The sequence below is a fragment of the Apodemus sylvaticus genome, chromosome 2 (genome assembly GCF_947179515.1).
Source record: "Apodemus sylvaticus chromosome 2, mApoSyl1.1, whole genome shotgun sequence".
Classification (NCBI taxonomy): domain Eukaryota; kingdom Metazoa; phylum Chordata; class Mammalia; order Rodentia; family Muridae; genus Apodemus; species Apodemus sylvaticus.
Genome location: NC_067473.1, coordinates 161,528,905 through 161,543,663, shown reverse-complemented (window position 1 = coordinate 161,543,663; position 14,759 = coordinate 161,528,905). Strand labels below are relative to the sequence as shown.

At 42.7% G+C, this 14,759-nt stretch overlaps 1 protein-coding gene and 1 non-coding gene across 3 annotated transcripts in view; both read right to left on the bottom strand.

Moving 5' to 3' along the window:
• The window catches only part of Ano2 (anoctamin 2), a 325,589-nt gene that overhangs the window by 147,672 nt on the left and 163,158 nt on the right, over positions 1 to 14,759 (bottom strand). The window contains exons 13-14 of one of the 2 annotated variants that reach the window (XM_052172696.1): positions 10,410 to 10,421; positions 10,074 to 10,184 (exon numbers count right to left, since the gene is read on the bottom strand). In XM_052172696.1, coding sequence (XP_052028656.1) covers positions 10,074 to 10,184; positions 10,410 to 10,421 — 123 coding nt within the window. The remainder of the gene's footprint in view (positions 1 to 10,073; positions 10,185 to 10,409; positions 10,422 to 14,759) is intronic. The other variant, XM_052172697.1, reaches the window with a different exon arrangement.
• On the bottom strand, positions 6,349 to 6,459 carry LOC127679481 (U6 spliceosomal RNA). The gene has a single exon (XR_007976790.1). It is a non-coding gene; the product is annotated as a U6 spliceosomal RNA (small nuclear RNA).

Here is a 14,759-nt window from a genome sequence, read left to right as displayed (position 1 = left end):
ATACCCAAAGGGATTTATATCCTACAGATACAATTGCTATCCATGTTCTTTGCAATTCTATTCACAATAGCCAGGAAATGAAATAAATCCTAGATATCCATCAATTGATGGATGGATAGTGTGAACACACACAATGGAATTATATTCAGCTACTAACAAAAATGAACTTTACAGGTGAATGGATGAAACTGAATGAGATTACAATGAGCAAGTTAAACCAGGCCCATAAAGACAAATGCCACATATTCTCTCAAACATGTAGATCCTAGCATTGGCTCTTTAGTGTTGTGTGTTTAACTTGGATTATCTATAGAAGCCAAAAAGGTAGAAAGAGGCATTGTGAAGATTTCCTTTAAGGGATGGGAGTGTCACATAGGTATAATTAGGGTAGATTGGGGGATACTAGTTGTAAAAAAGTTCAAACAGGAAACAGGGAGTAGGGGAATGGGGAGATGAAGAAGAGGGCAGGAGATAGTTAATCTAAATAAACAAGCTATGAAAAAGAAACCTGGAAACCAACCCAGTTTCCTAATTGTTAAAAAGTTTTGGGCAAATACCCCATAAGACTACATAATGATGACTCTAGAAGCAATGAGTTCCTCAACAAAAACATAGTGACAGATAAGGGATACCTCCACATGAACTGTTGGTCAGCAATGGCCCCGGAATACCACAAAAATTTAGAGGCTCTTGCCTTTCCACCATCACCACTAGTTGATATGACTTTATTGCTGAAACCACCACACACCATGGATGAAAGATTTAGAGAAATCAAGCTGAAACTAAGCTGGGAAGTGCACACTTCTCCCTAGCCTGTAGAGTGCCAGCACTATTCAGAATGCTGGCAGAGTAAGGGACCAGATTTCGCACCCAGCTGTGAACTCTGAACTACAATACTGTGGTGGTTTAAATACGGTTGGCCCAGGAAGTGGCAGTATTAGGAGGTATGGCTTTGTTGGAGTGAGTGTAGCCTTATTAGAGAAGGTGTGACCTTGTTGGAGGAAATGTGTCACTGTGAGGGTGGGCACTGAGACCTTCTTCCTAAGCAAATGAGAGTCAGTCTTTTCCTGGTGGCCTTCAGATGAAGATGTAGAACTCTCAACTCCTCCTGCACCATACCTACCTAGATGCTGCCATGTTCCAGCCTTGATGATAATGAACTGAACCTCTGAACCTGTAAGTCAGCCCCAATTAAATGTTGTCTTGGTCATACAAGTGAGCTTGGTCATGGTGTCTGTTCACAGTAGTAAAGTCTAAACTAAGACAAACACCAACTTTGCAGGCAAGATGTGCCACTGCTGCACCAATGGCATGAGTGTAATGGAGATAACCAAAGACTCCATAGTTATCTGAGGACCATTCCTCAAGAGGCAACACATGCCAACTACTATAAACCTGATAAAATTCTCCTGACTGAAGGGTTTGGGAGCCCCCCTCCCCAGAGACGGAATCACCTATGGCTATTTGGATAAACTAATATTGACTCAAATATCTGTGTTTACATGCACAAGGAAAGGCTACTGTTAAACTCACTGGGCTCACCAACATTGCATGGGTGAGAGCAGAAAGAATGTAAGAGCCAGAAGAAAGGGAGAGAGTTGTAAGATGCCATCTTCCAAGCATGGCACTGCTGTGACAGTTATGAACATACAACAACAGTGTCCACTGGCACTGAGCCTGGATGAACTGAGACTGCCTAATAATCAGTTATGGATGGGAAGGCACTCCTGGGCGTTACCACTTACTGCAGAACCATGGCAACTAGAGGTTCTGGGAGATGGGAAGGCACAGTATCTATGTGTATAAGTAACCACTGGTGTCCCTCCAAGCTCAAACCTAGGGTCACACCGATGGCCCTACTAAACTCTGTAGGACACACACAAAAAAGACATGAATACAGTAAAGAGATTGGTATGGAAGAAGTGAGGCTGATGGGGTGAGAGGGATAAGGGGGTAACCCGAAATGCATGCATAGAAACATGTAGGAAATCGCAAAGAACAAATTAATTGATAAAAATAACATTTTACTTATAGCAACATCAAAATTGATGTCTGTTCAGAAAGTGTCAGTCCCAAGCTTTAGTGAAGGGGATGTAAGAGATCCAGATTTTTAACAGCATGTTCCTTTTCCAGATCATTCCTTCCTGTCTCATTTCCTACTACAGAAACTCTCAAATGGTGACAGTCAGTCAGAATCATCTGTTGCCCTTTCAAAACTGAACCCATCTCATCACCTACCTGGCCCACATTCTACTCCCTTTGCCATTTCACACTGAGGAAGAGAATATCTCTTTGGTGGCTAGGCTCTGTGGCTTGCAGGCTCCTGTCAAAGACTACATTTCCCAGCCTTCTTTTTACCTGATGGAGTTATGTGGAGGCCACCAATGACTAAAAGGGGTGCATAATTCAGTTCTAAGTTCAGATCCAGAGAAGACACACACACAAACACACACACACACACATTCTAGAATCAAATAGGTCTGATGACCCTCATTCAGTTCCTTTAGTCCATCTATCACTCTGCATCTTTGCGTAGCCATTTCCTTTGGCTAGAAATTCTCTATGGGAATGGGTCCAGAGGTGAGAAGGGGAAGCCACACTCCATGACAGAGGACAGAGGAGAGTCACAGGATGAGAAAGTATGAGAAAGAAGAGCCAGAGCCAAAGTTAATCATTTAAAAGTCAGTAGAAATGAGAAACAGGAAGCGATTTTTATATAAAATCACCAGGATGCAGCCTTTAGTGATGGTTCTATTGTGTAAGCTCCGAGTCAGGCTGGTATTGACACTGCTGCCTTGTCCTCCTTACCAACTGTGAAGAATCTCAAGAGAAAAAGGATAACTACCCCAGGGTCATAAGACATTATCTGCTGAGCTCAGGGATAGGTCTGAGAGTCATAGATACTGATCCTATCTCAAATCTCCATCAGGTCGGTGGCCATCATCCTCCAGTGCACAAGGCCAATTAGATGAGAACTACGGTTCAGAACTCCCTTAATACTGAAAATCCACAAGGTGCTCATATCTGAAAGATGAGGAAGCATTAGGTGCAGGAAGAAAGGGGAAGTTCTCACAGATCCAGCCTCATCCTCTCTTCTCTATGGCAATCTCTGGCAAACTGAGTTTCTTTCTGTGTGCTGATGTCCAATAGGGCAGAGGCCAACGAGAAACCTTCTTAATCCCCAAGAACAAACTAAAAACATTACTCTGTTTTGAGCCTCACATAGTTATTAACTTTTCAGACTAGGACTCAGAGGGAACTTTGAGCTGTAGAACATTACCATCAAGGGCCTGCATGGAAATCTGGATGCATATCACCTTGGCCCACAGTAAGAGAGTCAGACAGGGCCCTCCACCCTGTTTCCCAGGCTCCCCCCGCCCCACTCCACACTCTGACAGTCATTCAGCTTCCGGGTACTGTTGTCCCAGCCTTGTTGAAGTCTGTACAGTTTTAAATAATTTATTCCACATGTTTGTTTGTTAGTACTGCCAGAGGCACAAGTTGTAAATGTTTCAATGACTTAACTTTTGATGAGCTTTCTTTAGAAATAACTGTCCCCAGGGTGGTACACAGAACAGTAAATTAACACCCGTCTATCCATGTGCCTCCTCCTGGCCCAGGTCCCCTTAGTTTCAGTGTTTCCCCATAAAATATTCATGGCCTAGAATATCACAGGTAGTGCCAGATATGGCTGGGAAATGGGTCCTACATCCACATTTAGTAAACATTTGGATGACAAGTTTTAGGAGGTTTTAGGTGTAACTATTTTACACCTAGTTAAATAGGACTTTGTTTTAAAGTCCCACACACATACCCACACTCTCTTCTCTTTGTCACTTACACAAATATTCGTTTTATACATCTATTTTATTACATATTTTCTTTATTTACATTTCAAATGTTATCCCCTTCCTTTGTTTCCCCTCCAAAAATCCCTTATCCCACCCCACCCCCCACTAACTAACCCACCCACTCCTGCTTCCCTGTCCTGGCATTCCCCTATACTAGAGCAATGAGCCTTAACAGGACCAAGGGCCTCTCTTCTCATTGATGTCCAAAAAGGCCATCCTCTGCTACATATGCAGCTGGAGCCGTGGGTCCCTCCACATGTACTCTTTGGTTGGTGGTTTAGTCTCTAGGAGCTCCAGGGACACTGGTTGGTTCATATTGTTGTTCCTCCTATGGGGCTGCAAACCCTGTCAGCTCCTTGAGACCTTTCTCTAGCTCCTCCACTGGGGGCCCTGTGCTCAGTCCAGGTTAGCTGAGAACATCCCTCTCTGTATTTGTCAGGCACTGGCAGAGTCTCTCAAGAGACAGCTATATCAGGCTCCTGTCAGCAAGCACTTGCTGGCATCCACAATAGTGTCTTGCTCCAACATGCAATAAGGACACATGTTCCACTATGTTCATAGCAGCCTAATTTATGATAGCCGGAAGCTGGAAAGAACACAGATGCCCCTCAATAGAGGAATGTATACAGAAAATGTGGTACACAGTGGAGTACTACTCAGCTATTAAAAATAATGAATTTATGAAATGCTTAGGCAAATGGATGGAGCTAGAAAATATCATCCTGAGTGAGATAACCCAATCACAAAAGAATACACATGGTATGCACTCACTGATAAGTGGATATTAGCCCAGCAGCTCAGAATACCCAAGATACAATTCACAGATCACATGAAGCTCAAGAAGAAGGAAGACCAAAGTATGGATACTTTGATACTTCTTTAAAGGAGAACCAAAATACCCATAGGAGGAGATACAGAGACAAAGTGTGAAGCAGATACTGAAGGAAAGACCATCCAGACTCTGCCCAACTGGGGATCCATCCCATATACAATTACACAAATAATTCTTAATTGCTCAATGGCTTGGGAATGGTCTGAATACGTGATTCTTTAATGTATCCATTCATAATGTCAATGGTGAGCATTCTTGTGTTTTCCCCAAATATTTAACTCTCTAGTTTTTGATAATCTTCCACTTTGGTATCCAGGCCAGGGTCCAGATGTGCATGGTCTGTGGCTATAGAGTTTGGTTGGAATCAGATCTGGTCTTTCATTACAATATTCTGAGATATGCTCTCAGACCCACCCTTTCTGTGATACCCAGCCCCTCACCCCACCACATAGATCTCTGCTCCCTGATGGAGGGTATTGATTTCTAAAACCCATGATCCCCAGAATGACCTCTTTACTGGCCTTTGGTTATATTGTACTAGTGGGAGGTTCTGACAGAAACCTGGACCCTTGGGGGTTTTGAAGTATCTCTCCCCAGTGCTCTATCTGATGTAAACTGTGTCTTCAGAGGAGCTGCTCTCCCTGCAGGGTTCTAGTTCCCATTGGGTGGTCACGACTCCAGGTTCTGATGGTACAAGCCCACTTTTTGTCCTTCCAGCAGGAAATGGTGGCCACTCCCAACTGTTGCTAATCTCTCCTTGCCTCAGTGTCCCCTATTTTCCTCAGCACCACTTCTCCTAAAACCTTTACAATTAGTTCCTTGTGTTAGGTCCTCTCCACTGCTCTATGTAGAATGAGCTTTGCTTTCAGACTATATTAGACTACAAAGTTTATTTAAGCAAAGAATGCATAGGCTAGATTTAGGAGGTCTTGAGTGAACTCTCATTCAATCTTAAAGCTATGAAAGTTACATAATGGGTGATCCAATTTTTAAGGTAATGGTTTGAGGAGCAGTTGCATCCTGGCACCAGGAGCAAAGACAATACCAACTCTCAGAAGGGAGGAGGCTCAAATGTCCAATTTCCCCTTGTGATAAAAGGGGCAAAGGAGACCCCATAAAGGGACTGTACTGCAAGGTGACAGTGTTATTTTCAGTCCAGGTTCTGACTCGGAGTGTGCTAACCTCTTGGCCTCACCATGTTGGCTCTCCTCAAAAAGGATAGTTAACACTTTATTACAACGTGAACATGTCATTTCAAATGAGTGTCATAATATGATATTCATTGTTGTTGGGAAAATTTATTGTGTTTATTAATCTTAATCAAAGGATATAGCTAACAATGTAGTTAAAGATGAAAGATGATTTTTTTTCTAAGATCAAGGTCAAAAGAATTCCATTCTTACTATTTTTATCCAACACCAGGTAGATCAGTGGAGTAGATCTGTCTAGATCAGACATTTATAGTAGGTTCATTTTTATGAGAATGTCAAAACAATTCAATAAGTAAATTATTCCTTTAATAAGCAACAGAATATCCATGTGCAAGAAATTCATTTGGATTCTCTATAACACATACAAAAATTAAGTCAAATGTTCATAAACTAATGTATGTATAGGCACTAGAACTTTAAAATTCTTCATGACATTAAGCTAGGCAATAATTTTTAAAATAAGGAACATTTTATGAACCTGTGTGTCATCCTAGCACAAGGACCATGGTGATCTTCTCTATCTCATTCCAGTTTTAGAATGTATGTGTATTGCTGAAGTGAGCACTAGGCAATGATTTCTTACACAATGATACAAAAGTATCAAAAGAAAAACTAGGTAATGTGTGATTCAAATAGTAAAACAATAAAATAAAACATAAACTATATTATCTGATGTAGGACTACTATCCCAAATATACAAAAAAATCATAATTTTACAGAAAATCCATGATTTTAAATAGGTGGAGTATTTAACCAGACAGTTTTCTAAAGAAGTCATGGAAGTGACCAATCACACAGAAGATGTTTGGTATCATTACTCATTAAAGAAATGCAAAATGAAACAGCAATGAAATAGCACTTCCTATCATATGGTGAACAAAGTTAAGGCACACATGGTGAGTGCATGCTGTGGGAATGCCATAGCCACTTACCACAAGGTTGGAATATATAAAATAATGTATTCTAGTGGGAAATAACATCTTCAAAATATCAAACACAAACTTAATATATTACCCAGTAATCCTATCTTAGATATACACACATATACATATGAAAATATAAATGCATAGCTAAATAAAAATCAGACACTGACCTTCATAGCATGACTATAATTAATTGGAAAAATGAAGAGCACTCAAACATCTTTCAACCAATGGGCAGGTAAATAAAATGAACCGATGCCAAGCACGGAGCACTATTTGGGAATAAGAGCAAGTGAGATGCTGCTATAAGCCATGACGTGGGTCACTTTCCCAAGTGAGAAGCTAACCACGACATGGGAAGTGATCCCATTTGCAGGAAACTCCAGAACAGCAGATCTCAAGACACTGAAAAAAAAACATTCATTATTTTCCATAGCTTAGCAACTGGGTAGAGGAATACATTTTTTAAGTTTATTCAAGTTTTCGGTTTGTTTCATGTTTCTTTGCTTTGCAGTGCTGGGGAGTGAACCGTAGGACTTGTACATTTTAGATAAGCATTCCACTGAACGATATCCCCAGCTGGGTACAGGATTTCTAGTTGGAACAATAAAACTGCTTTGAAGATATATTGTGGGGAACAGCTGCGTAAATCTATGATGATCCCGAAAGCTACTAACTGTGTGGGTGAGTTTTAGGCTATGCTTTTCTTTTCCTGGTATTTAAAGACCATGTCTCATGCAGTTCAGGCTGACCTGGAGCTCATTAAAACTGGAGGAAGGTGACCTCCAACTCCTAATCCTCCTGCCTCTGCCTCCCAAATGCTGTATATGTCACTAGGTCCAGATTGAATCATGGTGGACTTGAAAGTATGAAAATTAAATTTCAATTTTAAATGTACATGATCATTAAATGTACATGTTCAAAAATTTTAAAGGAAGAAAAAAAAAAACAGTGGGCCTTTGAGTTAAACAGAACCAATGGCTGACTCCCCAACAAAGAGCCGTGTGACCTTAGAAAGTTCCCTGTGCCAAGCTAAGCCTCAGTAAATCGGTAGTGTTTTTACTGCTCTAGAGGAAGGTAGTGTGGACCAAAGATGGAGTCTCAGGGTCACCATGACGTGGATGTCCAGGTGAACCACTGGTGTAAGAGAAGGGTAGCAAAGCCCAGCTAGACCTTTGTTCTTAAGTCCAGTCTGTTCCTCAGATGCCTGTCATAGCAACCTCGTTCTCCTTGATGTCCCAGTGCATGTTCTGCAGTGAGGGAGGGCTGACGACAACTCTTTTCTCCAGACAAGAGGAGGATCCGCTCCGTTCCTATCACCCATCAACACTTAGATTTATAGCAAAGGAAGAAGCAGTTACCAGAGTTAAAAGAACATGAGAAGGACCCTGACAATCAAGCACAGGCCACATTTATCTCACACTGTGCATTGGGAAACTCATTTCCTCCCATTGCCCATAAGGCACCAGGCGCCTTGAACTTAGCATTCTCAACAGGGCAGTGAAAAGAGATGCTGAAGGCCACACCATAAACATATGCATCGCTCATAATGCATTCAGATGCTTTTTAATTATTCATAGTTCCTGAAAGTCATTTGACCTATCATGCATATATATTCAAGCAATATTTATATTAGAACCACAGCCCGACTGTACACAATTCCAGCTCATTGGCGTTCCCGTCTATGGAATTAAAATTAAATGAGTCAGGGCTGGAGAGATGGCTCTGCCGTTAAGAGCACTTCCTGTTCTTCCAGAGGGATGATATTTGATTCCCAACACCCACATCAGGCAGTTCACAACCACCTGTAACGCCAGCTCCAGGAGGATCAGACATCTCCGGCCTCTGAAGGCACCTGCACTCACACATACATCCACACATATTTGGAATTAAAATAATACAAAATTGTTGTAAAAAATTTAATGAGCCACTGGTTCAATAAAAGTTATATGTGATTTCCATAAAATTGTTCATTGTGTGTTGTTCTATGATGAGGAAGAAAGTTGCACAGAGTTGCTGAAGCTGACAGAATACAGGATGTGTGCCTTGTGATGAAGGTGACAGCGACGGTTAGTCTTCTGAGACTGATTTCACTATTCTCCTAATAGTTGATGCTGTTGGGCTTTTTCTTAGTATAAATGAGGGAAAAATAACAGACCCTCACCCCCTTCTATTTAAGTCTTATTTTCTCTCTCTCCCTCTTTTTTTTAATGCTAGTATTCTGGGCTCAAAAACACCACATTCTTCTGTTTTGGTATTTGCATAAATTTGCATGCTAACATGAATGGTTGCAACTTAAAGAATATAAAATATAATGAAATTTGAATTTATATCCAGGATGAAGAAAAGACACATTGAAAAACAACAGATTTTCACCCTTGTTGATTTTTTTCCCCCAGAAATCAGATTTAGGAAAGATATAAACACAGGATCTTGATTTAAAAGCAGGGTGGCACTCAGAGACAGGTATTGCCAAGGAGGACCCTCCCACCCCTCTCACACACACACACACACACACACACACACCAAGTGTATTCACAAGTCACTACAATTCCTTAAGTTCAGAAAGAGAACATGCTTAACATTGCATTCTTCCTGTGACCTATCCAGAAGAATACGAACACCATGTAACTAACTCAAGCAAAGTAGGCATGTGTTTGCCTCTGTGGGTCCTAAGGACCATTTTTTGCTTTATCCTTTGATTTCCCCAGTGCATTCGGAGGACAGTGTGGCATGATGGTTAAATGCAGAGGCAAAGAAGTTAGAACTCCTGGCATAGTCACATTTATTGGCTGCGTTGAGACTACTAGCCACTGACGTCATCTTTAGATATAACTTTTCTTCATCAGCTTTCCTTTTCATATCATTCACCAGCCTTGTAGATTTTTCACGAGAATAAATGTGAAGTCAGCGCACTTAGGACAGGAGCTGGTGGGGAACAAGGATCCAGGGAGGGTGTAGTGGAGCCAAGTGGGGACATAGGAAATGCTGTCCACAGGACAGCCTTGAGAGGGGTTATCTCTTCTGTGACATGCTCTCCCATTTTGTCCACACTGCACCACAAGGACTCCAGTGGATCTAGTTGCCATGACAGCCTGTTCCCAAGGGACTCTGGCTATAGGAGGATCACAGACACCAAGCACTCATTCTATCCTGTGCAAGGTCACTCTTTTTGCAGTCAGTGTCCCATCACTAAGATTCCCCAATAGCACCGCAGTCACTAACAGTAGAAAAGGCTACGAGAGGCGCCTCTCACCTCATCATCCTCAGGTGAATTCCCTTCCAGCTTCTGAACTGCCGACGACTTGCCGCTCTCCTTTAGCAGTTTCTCCCGTACTTTGGTTTCATATTCGGGCCGGGAGTGTTCCTACACCAGAGAGTCAGTAAACAGAGTTAGTAAACAGGAAGGGGGGTGAACTGGGCCTGTGGATGAGAACCAGACACCACAAATACATCGAACTGGGTTCAGGAATGGACACCATCAGACATGAATTACCACATGACACAATTACAAGGAGTCTATGCCAAGGACACAATGGTGCAAGGAGCAAGAAGACACATGGGACACTTATTGCCACACTGAGAACCAAACCTGGGAACGTTCCTGGGATTGGCGCCGGTGTTGAAAAGGGAAAGAGAAGATGTTAACCGGAAAGCTGATACAACCAGAAGCCACATGTTTTGCAGAACAGGGTGACAAAGGCAGGGGCGCCTGCCCTCATGCCTCGAGCTCACCTACCAGGAACCCAGTTCCTGATAGAAAGGACTTTGCCCCAAAGCCGAGAGTTTGGAGAAGCAACAAAACTTCTCTGCGCCATGATTCTGCATGTTAAAATGGAATCCAACAACATCAAAGTCTAGATGGCCATGGAGTGTATCTTAAAAATCGTTGTTTGGACCTGTCTCAGCAACATAGATGAGCAGCAATTCATTGGTGAATGCAACAGTATGTAAATACTCAAGAGATATCACCAAGCTATTCTGCCAATCCAACCAGCAGTTTTAATTACCAGGCATAGGAAAGAACTCGCAGTGAATCAAGAGGAACATTGCCAAATCAAATCACTTTGGACACAGATTACTTCAAAGGGGACTGAGTGGTGGGCAGCAGGCCTCTCTGCTAGGCCTTCCCATAATGGCTTGGAAGATGGATTCTGAAGGCAGGAGGATTTCATGATCTTGTCTACTTTCTGATGTTCCCTAAGCACAGATTCAGGTGCAGGGCACTGTACCGTTCAGACCGAACATACTTCTTTGTTACCACACATATGGCAGAGTCAGTAGAGACCAACTTGCTAGACACCTTATCAGCCTCTGGTTTTCCTGACAAACTGTGGCACTGGAGAAAATGCTCAAGTGAGTAAGGAACACAGATATCATCATGGTGGGCGATGCTATTTAGGTGCTTTTTCCGGGCCTCCCACATCACACAGTCTTCTATGGCACACCAGACCCATCCCTTCCAGGAGTCCTCTAACTACTGCAGTGAACCACCAGCCAAGTTCTTCTCCAAATTCCTACAGATTTATAGCTTACGTCACACATTTTGCCCCCTCCCTCTGGCAAGACCCATGCAAGCATCGTGTTCTCTTCTGAAGGACTGGCTGTCTGTTTTATATTCCTTTGTCTCTCACAGTGACTGGTACCATGCAGAGCATGTGGAAGTCTCTAACTGTAGCAGAGGCTCACTTCCCACTCTCTAATGCAGTATTTCTTAAGGTGCACTCCAACAGAGTGTCAGCTGAAAAAAGACTTCCAGAATAATGTCTCCCAAAAACACATCCTTCTGAGACTCTCTGTGAGCATATTGAAAGTTCCAGAAAGTGCTCTGGTAAAGACACTTCTCCAATATTCTTGAGCTCACCATTTCACGCAGAACATCTCTGAAAGCAACAATTAGGATTCTGGTGGAAGAGGTTGGGAAATATAGGCTAAAGTTTTCCACCATGGCCGCTGCCATCCCTTCGCTTTGATTCTTCCTTACCCCAATAGAAGGTCAGAATTCAATGCTGCAGCACCATCTGAGTGCCGTAATGTATATCCTAACCCTTGTCAAGTCCCAGGAGCTTTTCTCCTTATGTCTTGTAAAGGGACTAAGGGAAAGCTGTAGAGATGTCTTAGTGGTTAAGAGCCCTGACTGCTCTTCCGAAGGTTCTAAGTTCAAATCCCAGCAACCTCATGGTGACTCACAACCATCAGTAATGAGATCTGCTGCCCTCTTCTGGGGTCTCTTAAGACAGATACAGTGCACTTACATATAATAAATAAATGAATCTTTAAAAAAAGAGGGGGGATAAGAGAAAGTCCTGTGCTCTCACGATGACTAGCAGGATGATTCCAATTCTAGATTCCTGATGGTTGTGGCTGTGACCCACCTCACCCCAATTCAAACCATGTTTTTCCATTTAGAAGTCCAGCCTTTTGGCACACAGAGCCCAGTTGTCCCTTACTCAGCTGAGGCAGATCACACCAGGATCTCCCTGTTTGCACCCAAGCATTCCTGATGAGGTGGTAGACGCCCTCCAGAGTTGAGCAAATGAGCTCATGGGCAGATCAACATAGCAGCCCTGAAGCATAAACTCCATAGATGCAGATCTGATGCCAAATTCCACAAAAATGCAGTCTTTCCAGAAGCTGTTTCCATCTGGAAGCCTCTTCAGGAGTTGGCCTAAACAAAGGCTTCAAGCCAAACTCAGATGGGACTTGGGTGATCTGAGGTCAGCAAGGGCAGAAGGATAGTACATTGGACCCAATAGCATCCTTCAGTCAGTTTTTTGATGCTCTCCCCAGGACTCCTCCACTGCTTCCCAGGGGACAGGAATAGGTAATCAGTGCCCACCCTGATCTAGTCACTGGGGTTTTTGATGTTTTGGTTTGGTTTCTGTTTTTTTTGGGGGGGGTGTATGTGGGGGGTTGTTGTTTTGGTTTGGTTTGGTTTGGTTTGGTTTGGTTTGGTTTGGTTTGGTTTCCCTTACTGGCTCCTCATCTCTGGCTGCCTCCTCCAGTCATCTAGACATCTTGCCATTTCTGATCTATACCCTTAGCTTCCCAAATCAGGGCCATGATTGCTGATTTCTTCTTGAGGATGCCCTTATTCCCTCTTTGACATTCAAATTCATCAAGTCTTCAAATCCATGGTTTTTCTTTAGAGAGATTCATTCAACAAAGTTCTTCAACACGGACCTAGCAAGCATCTCCATGACACTGAGGTTGCGGCTGATCTTGTGGACAAGGGTTCTCCTTCCATAATGCTTATCTTTAATTGGATGAAGTATCAGAAGTAATTAGCAATACTAGGTACAGCTATGAAAGACAAAAATAATAAGTCAGATTGAATGGGACATCAGAGAAGGTCAAGCTAAGGAAGGTAGCATCCCACTGGGACCACAAAAATAGAAACAAAAGAAGGGAAAGAAAGGAGAGGAGTGGGGGAGGAGAGGAGAGGAGAGAAAAGGAGAGAGGGAGGGAAGGATTTAGGAAGAGGGAGGGATGGAGGGAGAATAGAATAGAACAGGATAGGATAGGATAGGATAGGATAGGATAGGATAGGATAGGATAGGATAGAATAGAATAGAATAGAATAGAATAGAATAGAATAGAATAGAATAGAATAGAATAGAATAGAATAGAATAGAATAGAATAGAATAGAATAGAATAGGAGGCTACATGAAGATTAGAGAAAAGCATTCTATGGAAACAGTCAGTGAAAAACAAGAAATGAGCTTGGGACAGACTACAAGCCTGATTGATAGAAGGTCTCCACAAAGATAATGATAAGAGCTGAGGACTGAACAGATGACAGAGCATCCTGATTTCTACACAATGGAAGCCACTGAGGACATTTAAGGCTTAGTGGGATGGGTGAGCAATCAGAGAAAGATGAATGGGCAAGACATCCACATTCCCGGAATATTAGGCTTCATGTGATAAACACATGAGAGGACACTGAGATAATGATCCTATATCAAGGCCAAAGACACTAGAGGTCTGGTAGGCCTCTCTGCAACAAAGGTACACTGGGCCCAAAGGCACCCTCAGTCCGTCAGTGCTGTCTGTACTATAGGTACTGTACTGTCCCTGTAGGTTGGCCCTAGGGATTGGCTGTGTACCCACCTCCTGGCCCTCATATGAAAACAAATTCCACCATTTGTCTATTTGTATCCAAATTTTTATGCTAGACCTGTGCCAACCTGTTTATTACACTCCTACATGTTGAGAACAGCCCATATAGAAGAAACAGAGGCAAATGGTGGGCTACAGTGTGTGTGTGTATGTGTGTGTGTGTGTCTGTGTGTCTATGTGTTTCTGTGTGTGTTTCTACTCCAACCTCCCTGCTGAACAGGTGCATGTTTTCTGGAGAAGACCATAGGGAAAATGCACCTTGAGAGGATCCCTGAACCTGGTAGAAAGTATATGGTTAAACACAAAACCTTGTTGGTCTTCTAAGATGCATCCCTTCCTCTCCCCAACACTCACTAACTAATACCACATCTCTCCTGTCACTCATAAGTTAAACATGCTCCAATATGCAGCCATTTGTATAAACCCCAGGATTCCTGTGCCAGTCACACACCTTACTTAGCTGTTCTCCACTCCTTCCCAGGAGACACAGATAAACAATCAATGCCAATCCTGATCTGGCCACTGGATGGTACTGATTCCCTTGTCCTCCATCGGCTCCTCATCCCTGATTCCTCCAGTTGTTGGAATCCTCTAGATTATCCTTCCATTTCTGATCTACACCCTCAGCTTCTTAGATCAGGCTCGTGATGGTTGACTCCTTCTTGGGGGTACCTCTTTAGTCCCTTTTTTGTCCATTAAAAATTGGCAAGTCTTCAAACCCCAGATTTTTCATTACAATATTTTGTTGGGTGAAAGCATCTGGAAATAAGGGCCTGTGAATACCACGCAAGTGTCCTGCTACTGAGCTATAGCCCAGAA